We start from the raw sequence: 14,538 nt of genomic DNA on the forward strand, positions 1-14,538 counted from the left end.
CGTTCACACTCACATATATACTCATATACACTAACACACTCGTTTGTATACACACAAACACAAATACCCACACAAATACTCACATACAAATGTATTCACATATACACAGATACACACTCACATGCACACATGCAGCCCCAGCCTGGGTATCTGTCCGCACTGTGCCCACCAGGCCCATGGGGAGCACACTGCCTGTGGGAAATGGCGCCAGAACCCCCAAATGTGGGTCTGGGCAGAACAAGGGCCCTCCCACCAGGCAGTCCCAGCCCAGTGCTGCTGCGCAGGGAGCTGTGCTGTCGGGGAGCCTTGGGGGCAGCTCTGGGCAGCATCCAGACAGGAAGCCCCTCTGCTCCGTGCAGAGGACCACACCACAGGCACGAGACTCAGGCCACCATCACCGACCCCACCAATTTCTCTCCAAATCTCTCTCAAAGACGAATACCCCCAGTGCCTGGAGGTTTCGATCATCATGGGCTCATGGGAAGCCAGAGAGAGGCACACAAGAAGAGACACAAGTTGAGGACAGGAAGCCAGTAGATGGTAACAAAAGCCCAGCAACCCACGATGCTGCACAGCTGCCAGAACCGAGAGCCCGCGGCCAACAGAAAAACAGCCCCAAAGACAGCCATGGCCCAGCCCTGCGATCTGACGACGTGTTACCTCTCACGGCAGACAGGCCTCTGCAGGAGGTGTTATGTAGAGGCCCCTGAGATGGGGACCATCCTGCATTCCTAGGCCCAGTGCCATCACAGGGTCCTCGTAAGAGGGAGGGGAGGGTCAGAGGCAGAGAGACGGGAGATGCTGAGCTGCTGGCTGTGAGGATCCAGGGAGGGGCCGTAAGCCAGGGCTGTGGTGCCTCTAGAAGCTGGAAAAGGCAGGAGCTGCTGCTCCCTGGAGCCCCCAGAGGGACCAGCCCTGCCCACGCCTGGCTTAAGCCCCATGAGGTCCAGGTCAGCCTCCTGGCTCCAGGACTCTCAGAGAACGAATGTGCGGGGAAGTAAAGCCACCAGACCTGTAATCCTTTGTCACAGCAGCCCTGGGAAACCACACGTCCCAGCTTCCCCTGCCCGACTAAGTGGGAACCATGGCCAGACTGGGAGGGGCACGGGGGCTTCGCCCTGTCCATGGCAGAGGCAAGGAGAGGTGGTCGCAAGCCAGTGGCCAACAGAGGGGCCTGGCTTCTGGGCCCTCTGCCCAGAGGGCCTGTTCCCCACCCCTCAGCAAACGGCCCAGGATGTCCCCATGACTTGGGGGTGGAGAGTAACCTTCCTCCCAGGGCTCAGCTCTCTGCTGGGATAAGGCAGGGCACCTGGGCCAGGGCCCACCTGGGTCTCTGCTGCCCCCCAAACAAAAGCGAGCACAGCTCTCCAGCTGAGCTCCTGAGTGTCTCCCTCTGCTCCCCAGCTCCTGTCCCCTTCTGAGCTGCAACAACTACTGTGACAACAGAACCAACCTCCTAACAGCTGGGGAGAGGCAGAGAGATACAGCAGCCCCAGCTCAGGAGTCTCTGCTGGAGATGCAGGGAGCACTGACAGCCGCTCGCCATCCTACCAGCAGAAGCCGTCAGGGGAGCACTCAGCTCAGCGCTACCAGACCACTGCGCTGGACATCCGGCCCAGCCTGTGGGGCCCGGCACTCACAGAGTGCCTTTCAGGGGCCTGCATGCCCGCCCCCACACTGCAAACAGAAAGTGGATCCCACCCCTCAGAAATCAGGAGGGGCAATACTAACCCCACTCCAACCTGGAGGTCAAGAAGGAGGTACAGGGAGGCTGAAACCGCGGTCCCACGAGCCCCAAGACCACAGCCCCACACAACCCCACAAGGCACTATCGGAAGCCTGGCCACGGGCACGTTCAGTGTGAGGCTCTCTGGGTGAAACCACAAGCTCTGCGGATCTGAAGCTTGTTTCTGGGGGGCTTGCATGGCCTCGTCTAGTGGGGGCTAGGCTGGCAGAGCCCTACCCAGCACGGCAGCCATATCCCCCCGACCTGGGGAGCCCCTCGCGTCTCCCTGCCTGCTCTCACCAGGACTTGGGCTCCCCGAAGTGCAGGTAGTTGATGCTGTACAAGTCCATGTCCTCCGTGTGCCAGGCGAAGGTGGTCTTCCACATGCCGAAGTACAGGTAGGGGGTGTTAACGCCCTCGATGATGGTGCCGCACTCACGCTCCACCATGTCCAGGATGGTCCGCAGGTTCCCGATGTTCCACTGGGCCACGTCCTACAGGGCGAGCACACGGTCAGCCCGCTGGCCACCCTGGGGCCAGCTCCTGACCTCGCCCCCAGACGCCATCAGTGACACACCTACCTTATCCCCTCTGAGCCCCCCACAGCAGCATGACCCCCGCACAGGGACCGAGAGGCAGCAACCGCCCCACACCCACGCACCTCACAGCCTCACCCAGGCTGGTGTCCAAAACCCACCCTGGGCTGCGCACAGCCCCCGCCCTGGGCCAGATGGTCAGACGCAGCAACCCCCAGTCCTGCACTGAGCTGTGCGTGGTTGTGTGGGAATCATGGGCAGTGAAGGCCACGCTGCAGAGGCCATGGCCAGTGAGGAATAATTCACATGCCTTGAGCTCACTGACACAGAGGGAGAAAGGACACATCTAACGGGACCTCACAGTCATGAGCCAGACAGGCCTTCCTGCACCTTCCCACCGCGGAGGCGGGATGGTGCTCAGAGCCAGGCAAATGCGGGAGGATCCCCGCCAACCAGGCTCATCTATTCCTAATGCCACAAGCAAACAAGCCCTGTCTTGTCATGAGAACTTGTCAAACACACTTCCATTGACTCTCAGTCCCTGGGGAAGTCTCGGGGAGATGCTGAGCACACAGCGGTGTTCCTTCACAGCCCAGATCCAACCCTGCCTCACGCCGCATCCACATTCCAGGCCCTGACTTCACAGGGCTGGTGGTAGGTCTCTACAAGGTGAGCTGTGGCTGGAGCCCAGGATGCAGGGGAGGGCCAGGATCAGACCCCCACCATAAGCATGAGAAGCCCGGGGTCACTTCCAGTAGAAGCTGCCTGAGGTTAGGGGGCACCTCCCCAAAGCACTATGCATTCACCCTGCCATCAGGCCTACACATCCACAACGTGACTACAAAAAACACTGAATTATACACTTTAAATAGGGCTTTCCAGGTGGCTCAGTGGCAAAGAATCTGCCTGCCAATGCATGAGATGCAGGTTTGATCCCTGGGTCAGGAAGATCCCCTGGAGAAGAAAAGAGCAACCCACTCCAGTATTCTTGCCTAGAAAATCCCATGGACAGAGGAGCCTGGCGGCCTATACAGTCCATGGGGTTACAAAGAGTCGGACACAACTGAACAACTGAACAGTATCAAACATGTTTTAAATGGGTGGTTTGTATGGTATGTGAATTATATCTTAATAATGTTTAAAAAAAAATGACTCAAATACTCAACAAATAAACAAAGCAACCCAACTGGCACTAACTTTTCAACTCTATGTGGAAAATGACAGGTCATTTGACCAACAGGCGCACAACTCCACACCCACCCTGTACTCAAGCACATGAACTTCCGTTCTTCTGTCCCATCAGGCTGCTGGGGTCAAATTCCCCTCCAAGAAGTCACGATCCATAAACTGAGCAGCAGAGCGGCCAGCTGGGGCCGGGCTGTTGGGCGGGGCAGGGAGGCGAACACTGACCACCCCCACCCTACACGGAGGCCCACACCATGGCCAAGCCAGGACGGCAGCCGGTTGGAGGCGCAGAGCACAGGCAGCTGGGGCCGCCAGCCAGCCAGCTGGATTTTAACACCAGCTTGGGACTGGACACGGAGTGGGACACAGCAAGGTTCCTGGCCGTGGAGCCGCAACGTCCCCACTCAGAGCTGGGGAAGCTCCTGTAAGGACTAAGCATCCGAAGGGAAAGGGTGCTAGTTACAGAACAGAGGCTCCGTCCTGCCGGGGGAAATCGCCCTCTTTGTGTTTAGAGACCAGATGCGGCCCTGGGGACGCCCACCGCGGTGCTCTGCCAGAGCTGCTCCCAGGAGGAGGCGTGAACACGATGAAACCAGAGAGAGGTGGGGGAGCCCAGCCCTGATTCTGGCCTCTAGGGAGGGCAGTTCAGGGCCTCAGCGGCCTGATGTGGGAAATGGGGGCCTGGAGGTGAAGCCACTCTCCCTGGGTCTGGAGGTCCTTGAGGTAAGCAGAGAAGCAGGGGGAGCAGTGAATGGACCCCAAGAAGCCCCAGGAAGTGCAAGGTACACGGCCCCACTAGCCCCTCATCAATCTGACACTGGAACCTCTACACTGGCCCAAGGGCGAGCTGGCTGGTGGTACAAAAACACACTGGTGTAACTGCAAAACTCGACATCGACAAGGTGACAGATCCCGGTGTTTAGAGGTGCGGCCAGGAGATGGGGCAAGGTGCACGGGAGGCCCACAGGGCAGGGATATGCAGGGGGGCAGGGATGTGGCACGGGGGCAGTCATGGGCCTGGGCAGCAGCACATGCGACAGGGCATCTGTGACCGTGTCCCCCAAGTAGGCACTGCCCTGTTCCCAGGGGCTGCGTGCTCGTCCAGAGGAGGGCTGGGCCTGTGGCTCATCTGGCTCTGGGGTCAAGGCCAAGAGGACGAGCTCAGGGTCTGGGGTACCCCCAATGAAGGGCTCCCTGCACTCGCTGTGCCCCACTTTACTGATGGGGAAACCAAGGCCCAGGAAGGAGGAAGCAGGGGTGGGGGGCAAACTCGGTACTGGACCCAGGATGAGGGTGTCTCCCTGGGTCCTAGGGGACGTGGGTGAGCTCACCTGAAGTCAGACCCGCACCTCCCAGGCAACAAACTAATGCCTTTGGCACCCTGCACCACAAGGCAAACCCGCTAGCAGAAGACGGGAAAGCCGCCGCAGGTCAGACGGGCTCTGTGAAGCTGAAACACCAGCAGCGACTCAGCTCGGGACCGAGCAAGGTCACATGTTTCCCATGCTTATTGGGAAACACAAGCCGCTGGCTCTAACAGGCTCCTCCCCTGAGCGCCCGGAGGGTCCTGACCCTTCTCTCAGGAGGGGCTTTATTCCCACCCTTACCTCCCAGCCCGAGACCAGGTGGCGCCCACAGCCGCCCTCGGGGGAGCAGGGCTGAGTAGTGTGTTCTCAGCAGACAACCTTCAGAGCAACAGAGTGTGGGGCACGCAGGGGGCAGAGGGGGAGTGGAGAGGCCTGGATCCTACCACTGCAGAACACCTAGAAGCCAGTCAGGCTTCGGAGCCCTGAAATGAACCCCATTAGGTCCATCCCAGGGTTATCCGAGGTCCCATCAATGTTTATAAACCATCTCCCCTAATATTCGAGGTCCCACAAATATTTACAAACCATCCCCCCAAAACATGGTCCCACTCTGCTGGCCACCAGCCCTGCCCGAGGCCTTGGCATCAAGCCTCAGTCAGGGGAGCTGTCGAGCGGTCTGCTCTCACCCCTTGGACAGGCCTCGGGAAGCACAGGCTGGAAGGCAGCACAGGGACAGGATGGGACGCAGCGAGGGGCAGCTCGGCTGGCTGGGAGCTCAGCTCCCAGGTCTCGAGGAAGATGCGGTGATAGAAACTCAAGCAGAAAAGCACTCAAATGAGAACTGACAGAGGCCCTGGGAGAAGGCCAAGACTGGGAGCCCTGGCAGGCTGCAGGCTGCTGGGCTGCCAGAGTTAGACACAACTGAGAGACTGAACAGCAACGGGGACACGGGATGGAACGCCGGCCGCTGTCTTTTTAAAACTGCCTGTGGTCAGGCTGAGGTCAGCGGCCGAGCATGGCGTCCGGGCAGGGCTGCACTCTTACTTGGCAGGAAAGAGTCTACAGACCTCCAGCCGCCCCCTCTCGTCCTGAGCTCAGCCCCCACCTGTAAGTAGCGCCCCAACAGAAGCCCAGAGGAGCGTCCTGCATCATCCCTGCCCTGACCCTCTGGGGGGAGCCCACTCGCCCCTTCGCCCTCACAGTCCACCCAGATGCCCGGTGGCCGCGGGACTTACGTCATCGTACAAGGAGCCGCTGATGTCGGCCCCGTAGATGGGCGACACGAACGTCAGGTTTTTCCAGTACTTGCGCTCCAGGTCATCGAAGTCCTGGTGCCGGGGCGTGCAGTACCTGGTGACAGACCGGGTGTGGGGGCTCAGGGTGCCTGCTGGGCGAACCAGGGGAGGAGCTCAGGCCACCCTGCTGCGGGCACAGCCCCAGAGCACAAGGACGAGGCGTGACGACCGTTGGGGGAGGTGGGTGGTCGGGCGGGCAGTCCAGCCTGGAAAAGTGTCCAGTGGCCCTGTCTCACCAGCTCTCGGGGCCCAGGACTCCCCCATCAGACCACAGGCCAGGGGCATGGGAGCTGGAGGAGGGACCTGGTCTCTGACAGTTCTTGTCTGCCTACCCCTTAAAGATACAGACGGTACCAGTGACAGGCCAGGCACCATGGGGTGGGGGCAGACGATGCCTGCCTCACAGGACGCTTGTTTGAAAGCAAAGAAGCAAACACACTGCCAGCAATGCACCAATGGTTTCAGCAAGCCAGGGAGGCTGGGAGCTCCACAGAAAGGGAGAATGCCCATGAGCTCCTGGAGTGTGTGCCCACGTGGGCCCTGCTGAACCAGCTCGGAGAGACCCTGCCGGGGAGCCTCCTTCTGAGGAAGTGCCGCAGAGCTGAGACATCCCAGGAGGGGCAAGAAGGCACTCCAGGGCCGGGGGACATGGCGGGCCCTGAAAGGCTGGCCTTCTGCAGTCAGTGTTGAGGGCAACACAGCATGCATGCGTGGCCCTGGGTCAGGTGAGGGTCTGGATTTCACCCCCCAAGAACCCAGGGGCTGAGAGCCTTGGGTGCTGAGGCCCCCCCGGGGCACACAGGCAGGCTCTGTGGACACTGCGTCTGCCCCAGCCCGCATACTTCTCGCTGTTGGCCAGGCGCCGGTACTCGCCGACCGTCATGGCCTTCTTCTGGATGTTGTACTGTGTGAAGAGGCCCGACTGGCCCGTCACCACCTGCTGGATGGGCGCTGGGATGACCACGTCATCGATGTCGTCGTACGTCTGCCGTGGCTTCCACTCCTTTGGGGGGATGATCTGTAAGACCAGGAGAGTGGTCAGCGGCCCCTCCCTGGGCTCAGCCGCTCGGGACCAGGTGCCAGATGGAGAGAGACCAAGGCACTGGGCACCCCTCCTCCACATCACTGAGCTCCTGGGAGCCCCAGGGCCAGGCCAACCTGGGCATCACCAGCTTGGGCAGTGGGGGGACTGTGCACAGCTGCCTAGGATCTGTGTGATCACAGAGTGAGCAGCCGTGGGCAGGGTGGGCTGTGGGTGCTGCCTGGCACAGCATGCACTCGCTGCACCCGGGGGCTCCACTATCATACCCTCTGGCCACCGCGTGCCCAGCTCAGGACTCCGCGTGGATGAGGCCCCAGAGCAGAGATGCGGATGCTGCAGTGCACACCCATTCCAGGAGCCCCACTTCAGGGACGCCTCCTGGGAAGAGATCATGCAGCCCAGGGAACAGGGACACGGGACAAATGGGCCAAGCCGGGAACGGTGGGCAGCTGGGGTGCACGTGGAGGGGACCCTGTGAAACGCAGGGCAGGGGCCAGCCTCTGCTCCTGGGACCCAGCGGAACCCAAGCCGGCCTGAAGGTGGCAGGCCTGGTGCTCAGAGGAGCCGGGCAGGGATGCACCGAGGACCCCAACCACCCTTAACCCCGGCCCTGGGACCCCAGGCCACGCCCCCTCCTGACTCCTTCCCCCTCGGCCCTTCCCCAGCAGCCTGAGGAGAGGACCCCAGCTGGGCAGTGGCCCAGAGCACAAGAACAGCTGAGGAATGTGGCTGGTCACCCCGAAAGTCCCACACATACCCAGAGTCCCCCACCCCCCAGAGCTCCAGCCCCCCACTCACAATGAGTGCTCACCCCACCCCCACCCAGCTGCCCTGAGCCTGGCAGAGCTTTTGCTGGTGTTGGGGGGTGGGGGGTGGTCATCAAACGTAGCTTTGATGGTAAAGGAAACCCCAACACCACACACACACCCCGACCCCAGAAGGGCAGTCACGGCCAGGGGGACTAGAGTGGAGGGGACCTGGCGTCTGCAGAGCTCGCTCAGGCCAGCAAGACACCCAGCCCCTTCTCCAAGGAGGCTGGCAGGGCTGAGGGCTGCGTGGGGAAGAAGTGATACGCAGTATGGGGGGGGGCGGGTGTTGAGAAGAGGGATGTGGTGGGGCGCCTCCCTGGACCCGTCTGTCCCTGCAGAGGCGCCAGCACTGTCCCTGAAGGTGGGGGCAGGGCGGGTACGTGTGCAAGCATCTGCGTCGGCATGACTGTCCTCACAGCGTCTCTCAGTGACAGTGGGGCAGTTCTCCCAGTGGCCACGCCTGCCCCTACCATGCCCTTCCAGAGAGGCCTGCCCGCCCATAGCAAACACAGCGCAGAAAACACCACTTGAGACGAGTGGAAAGGAACCTTCAAACAAAGGGCAGAGAGAAAATGTGCCTGAAAACATCTGACGCACAAAAATATCCAGGCTGAGTGGTTTCCCATCGATTCAAGTAAGCTGGCAAAAAGTGGGTCCAGCGGCTCAAAGAGCTTAGACCAGAGATGCAGAGCCCAGAGGATATAGGCTGGCGAGGTCTGTGCGGATACTCGGTCCCAGCACACAAGGCTGCACCCCGAGTGGCCCCATGACAAGAAAATACTGGAAACACCCAGAAGTGGGAGCCGGAGGTGACAGCAGAGGACAGAGAGGAGAGGCTGGGGGGAGCGCCAGGTGCTGCCGGCAGAACATTCCATGATGCTAACAAGATTCCTGGCAGAAAGCACGACTGGGATCCAAAAACAGAACTGGCGCCGCATCCCAGCAGACGCGGAACGAGGTCAGGGACAGAAGACATGCCAGATAAAGGGAGGCCCCAGGCCTCAGGCGTCCCCCTCCACCCCAGACAGATGGGGCACCTGGGGGAAAGGGGCCCGACAACTGCCACCAGCCAATCTCTCAGCCCCAAATAGAGGCTCTGAACCTACAAGAACCAGGCAGGGGCTACCAGAGCCAGGGCCCTTGATGAAAATGTTCTGCTGAGTCTGTGCAAAGGGGTTGCGGGGGAGGGGGGTGTGCAAGGAAGAGAGATCAGGGGGAGGAGGCCCCACAGGCCCACGGCGCTCCTCTCGCTCTCCATGCAGCTGAGACGAAAAGCATGGGTATGACACAGCCACCAAAGCCACCCGAGGATGGGGGGGGCCAGCGCACCTGCCCCTCATGGCAGACCCCGCCTGGGGGACAGACCCCAGGGCCTGCGGCCCAGGACCACCCACCACCTGCTTCTGTCCAGCCAGCAAGCTGACGCCGTGTTCTTTTTTTTCATTTTTAAATGGTTAAGGGAAAATGACAAAGAAGACTTATTTCAAAATGGGTGAAAATTCTATGAAACCTTCACTTTGATGTCTATACATCAGGTTGTACGGGCACACAGCCAGGCCTGTGGGGATGCGAATCAACCACAGCTGCCGAGCTGAGAGGTGGTGACAGACAGTCCGGCCCAAGAATCTGAAAATATTTCCTATCTGGCCTTTGCAGAAAAGGCTGGGCGACCCCCAGCATCACTAACAGAGGACTGAGTGTGAGACGCAATGACAGGCATATGGGAAGCAACTCAGAGAACCCCAAACAGGCTCCCAGATTAATCTCCCAGATTACGTGCTGGGCAGAACCATGTGTACACAGGTATACACAGGCTCACACGCACACCAAGGGGCTCTCCGAGACCTGTCCCCTGCACAGAAGGGTGAGGGCAGCCATCTATGGCATGCGCGCATGCTCACATCCATGTGGGAAAGGCATGGGAAGAGATGGAGGAACTGGTGCCCTGTTGCTCCAGGCGGGCGGGCTGGGGTCAGGGGGCCACTCGCTCTCCCTGGACCCCATCACAAAATTTGAACTTGCCCACGTACATGACAGTCTCCCAAAAAACGTGTCTAAGGAGGAATATGAAGGCAGAAAGTCAGCCCTCTTCAGCATCAACTCCGCGAAGCCCCAGGGAGGTGAGGTGGCTGCCCGTCCCATCACGATGCTCTGAGTCCCACCCTGCGTCCATGCCCTCGGGGATCCCGGTGCCCAAAACAGTGCTGGGCTTGGGGAAAGAACGTACAGGTGTCCTTAATAAATAAGGGGCTCAAGGAGCGGATTAATGGGTGCCTCATGGGCCCCAAGTCCTGGGGGGGTACAGGGCAGCAGCCATGGAAAGTGGCTACAGGGCCGGGGGTCACTCACCTTGGCCAGGCCCGCCCGGTGGGCCCCCTGGGACTCAATGTAGGCCACATATTTGTTGAAGTCCTTGAATTCCTCCATGGTTGGGCGGAACGTCATGATCTTACAGCTTGGGTTCTGGGCCCCATGGTCCTCAGACCCCATGGCTGCGGTGGAGGGATGGCCACACCTGTGAGGAGACAGAGGAGGTCAGTACCACCACCACCAGCCGGCCCCCTGCCCCCACCCCGAGGGCCCAAAGCACCCCACCCAAGGACAGAGGCTGTGCAGCTGAATGGGGCCCAGGGGAGCCAGGGCTGCTTCATCTCCAGCACAAAAGACCAAATGACTTCAATTAGTTACAGACAGAGCTGGCCTCGTCCTAAGAGCCCCTGCGATGCTAAAGGCCTGAGCCCCCATTTCAAATGAGAGGCCTTGGAAATAAAAATCTTTTCATATCAGGGTCACGTCCAGATTCACTGACATTGATCGTGGAGCTGGACTCCAGGGGCAGCGGCATGGGGCAGACTGGAAAAGGGAGTAAGGTCATATGTGTGTGTGTGTTTCCTGAACAGGGAAGCCCTCCTCGGGCAGGGCCACCACGGGCAGGTAGGCAGGCAGGCGAGCAGCGCCTGGGTCCCTCCAGCACTGGACCGGCTGCTGTCAGTGAACCCAGGCCCCAGCGACCCACGTGAGTGACCCACGGGCTGCACAAGGCAGGACCCAAAACCAGGAGAGCAGAGCCCCATCACCCCGGGCTACAGCCAAGCCTGGACCACATGGCACAGAGGGGGAGAGTCAGAGGAGGGGGGGACCTCTTCCAGGTGACGAGGCTGCAGGCTAGAGAGGCCCCTCCTGTTCTGAGAGTCACAGGGGCCAGCAGGGAGGCTGTGGACCATCCTAGTCAGGGAAACACAATGGGGAAGGGTCCCTGTTGGCAGATTAAATTCTCCAAACAAGAGAAAACCAGACTCGCTCCAGGATGTGGACAAGGTCGGAACCCCAGTGCACGCACACCCAGAACTCGGAGGAAAACTCACCAAGTCCACACCCCCACAAAGTGAGCGGGGGCGGGGGGTAGTGAGAAGGGCAAGACTCCTGCCTGTCTGGGAAGTGGGGGGCGGTGTCCATTCACCAAGTCACAGCCACCAGCTCTCCAAATACACTCCCCACAGTGGGCACTAGAGGGCAGCACAAGCCCAGGAACAGCCGCTCAGCCCGTCAGCTCCTTGGAACCAGGCCCTGCCCTGGGCCACCCCACGCCACACTTGGGCACACGGGGCAGGGGTGGGGGCAGCAGGCAAGGCCCTGCTGTGAAGGTCACACTCACGGCTGGCAGGACTGGTACAGACTCTGGGGGTCCTGGCACACGCAGGGTCACCACTGCATCACCAAGCGGGAGCCCACCCTTCCTCAGGGACTGCCCCCCACCCCCACCCCACATTGTTGGTGGGAGATGAGCCCAAGCAGGACACCTGTCTCCCCCCAAGACCAGCCTGTCCTGCGCAGAGTGGGGTGGCCCCAGGGTCCTGCCCACCCGAGCGCCCTCCACTTTCCCATTGAGGGGCGGGGATGCGAGCAGGTGGAGCTTCCTACAGCTGCACCCAGCAAGAGCCCGGGCTTCTCTACCCGCCACCGCCGTGCAGGTTCAGCTCAGAAGGGAGGCGGGTGTGAGGTTTTTCCTCTTATTCATGCCCTTTGCAACGAAGCTCTCAGTAAGTAAATACGAAAAATAAAATTTAAATGGTTTATAATCCCAAAATTCCATAACCCCTGGCACGTTTCTTTGAAGAAGAGCAAATGAAAATCAAACACGTGCATACTTAAAAAAATAACACAAGGAATCCGACTGAAATCCAGCCGTGGGCCAACCTCCTGGGAACACAGGGGGACCGAGGACCCCCATGAGGGAACTCACAGAACAGTCCAGAAAGATGGACACACTCTTGACCAGACCATGCCGTGCCAAGACAAGTGGGGCTCTAACAACTCAGTCATGAACAGACAAACAGCACAATTAAACAGTGGGCAAAGGACTCGAACAGACATTTTCCCAAAGAGACACAGATGGCCAATAAGCGCATGAAAAGATGCTCGAGGCGGTCAGCCACCAGGGAAAAGCAAATGGAAACCACAGTGAGATACACCTTGCCCACAACAGCCAGAGCGAAAAAGCAGATAATGACAAGCACAGGCGAGGAGGCAGAGAAACAGGAACCCTGACTCCCAGCTGGCGCCGCCGCTGGGGAAAACAGCCCGGCAGTTCCCCCAAAAGTTGAATGTGGCACTGACCACACAAGTCAGCAATCCCACTACTAAGTATACACCCAAGAGAAACATCTGTCCACACAAAAACCTATACACAGATGTCCACAGCAGCACGATTCACAGCAGCCAAAAGGTGGAAGCACCTCGAGTGCCCATCAGCAAATGAAGGTACGCAAACCAAGCCCCTCCACTCAGTGGCACGTCGGGAGTGTCGCTCGGCCACGGAAGGAAAGGAAGCCCTGACACTTGCCACAGCGGGATGGAGCAGACCCAGAAGGACCCCGGAGGCTAAGGTCGGGTTTCTTTAGGGAGCGATGGAAATGTTCGTCAACTGTGGCGATGGCTGCAGGACTCTGAACACACACGTCAGAATTATGTGTTTTAAATGGAGGAACTGGCTGACGGGTGGAGTCAATCTCAGTAAAGCTGCTGCTGCTGCTGCTGCTGCTGCTAAGTCGCTTCAGTCGTGTCCGACTCTGTGCGACCCCATAGACAGCAGCCCGCCAGGCTCCCCTGTCCCTGGGATTCTCCAGGCAAGAACACTGGAGTGGGTTGCCATTTCCTTCTCCAGTGCATGAAAGTGAAAAGTGAAAGTGAAGTCACTCAGTCGTGTCTGACTCTTAGCGACCCCATGGACGGCAGCCCACCAGGCTCCTCCGTCCATGGGATTTTCCAGGCAAGAGTACTGGAGTGGGGTGCCATTGCCTTCACCAAATAAAGCTGCTACTCCCACCAAAAAAGAAACAGAGGTTGGGGTGGAGGAGAAGAAAAGAAAAGTTCTGCACTTGCAAAGTTAAATAAAACCTCTGGAGCCTGGCAGGATGGGCGACTAGAGCCCTCATCTCTTCAGCCCACAGGAGGGCTCCCCCAAACCTGAGCCCCTCACCTCATGAAAGACGGAGGACATCCCCTGGGTCGGCCATGGAGGAGGTGTCTACAGGAGGTGTCAACTCCAGAGACACTTGGTGGGTCCCCCGCCCACTCCCACCCCAGCTCTCAAAGTCCCTAGCAGGAAAGACTGTGCCCCTCTCTCCCCACTCCTCATCCTGAGGCTACGGGCAGAGCATCCATACAGGCCACAACCGGGGAGTTTTACACAAGCTAAATGGATAAACTGCTCTGTGAATCACCTCTCAATGAAGTGATTACCTCTTTTTAAAGTCATGTGTTCAGGAGACCCTACATGACTTAGCCTTCCTGAGGCCCCCCAGGCCCCCTGCACCCCACCGCCTGGGACGGAGGAGCAGGACCACACGGGACGGGCATTTCCCGGCCGTCCTGGGCAGCTCCTCCTCACCAAGACACATCTGACAAGAGGGGGCACTGAGTCAGGTTGACAGGTGATCCCCCGCTCTCTAGGTCCCAGTGAGTCTAGCCCAGAGGGGCCCTCCTGCGCTGGTACCTCCCCCAGTGGCCTTCAAACTTGGGGACTCGTGGGCTGGGCCGTGGGGGTACTCTGGCTGCCCCCCATGAAGGTTGCCACCCCACTTGTGCTACACCGCGGTGACCAGGTAGGGCTCTTTCCCGCCCCTCCCAGGAGCAGAAGGCTCTTTGGATCTGGACCCTTGCCTGGGGTAGGCACCCCCAGGAACCCGGGCAGGAGAGGGTGGGTAAGAAATACCCCAAGGGGTGGGCCTCCTACAGCCAGGCACAATCTGTCCATCTGAGACCCAGGATTCAGACAAGAGATGACTGGCAGGGACGCTGCCTCCCCAGGAGACAGTCTCATCTTTCTGACCCAGTGGGCCCTGGACTAAGGGTTTCTGAGGCTAATGGCAGATGTTGTCCAGGAACTGAACCTTGGGAACCTGCAACTCTGGGGTTTGACAAGAATACAGTACTCACTGTGTGGGATGGTATGTTCTCTGGAGAAAACGTAACCTCACAACACAGCTAAACCTTGAGGAGTGCACCGTCTTTGAAAAGGATTCCAGGGCTCTCTGAGTACAATATGCCCCCACCCCAAAGGTGTCTCTCCCCCAGATTTCTCCCCCGGCCCCTCCCTCTACCTGCTCCACCTGCTCCCAGGTAAAGCCCCAGCCTCC

The 14,538-nt window shown here is 59.5% G+C and overlaps 1 protein-coding gene across 1 annotated transcript in view; it reads right to left on the reverse strand.

Moving 5' to 3' along the window:
* KDM4B (lysine demethylase 4B) overlaps positions 1-14,538 on the reverse strand; it is a 120,792-nt gene that overhangs the window by 69,971 nt on the left and 36,283 nt on the right. The window contains 4 exon segments of the mRNA XM_070373876.1: positions 2,027-2,220; positions 5,990-6,104; positions 6,892-7,067; positions 10,250-10,415. Of these exon segments, the coding sequence (XP_070229977.1) occupies positions 2,027-2,220; positions 5,990-6,104; positions 6,892-7,067; positions 10,250-10,390 (626 nt within the window). The 5' untranslated portion in view covers positions 10,391-10,415.

This window comes from Bos mutus, chromosome 7 (assembly GCF_027580195.1).
Source record: "Bos mutus isolate GX-2022 chromosome 7, NWIPB_WYAK_1.1, whole genome shotgun sequence".
NCBI classification, from domain to species: domain Eukaryota; kingdom Metazoa; phylum Chordata; class Mammalia; order Artiodactyla; family Bovidae; genus Bos; species Bos mutus.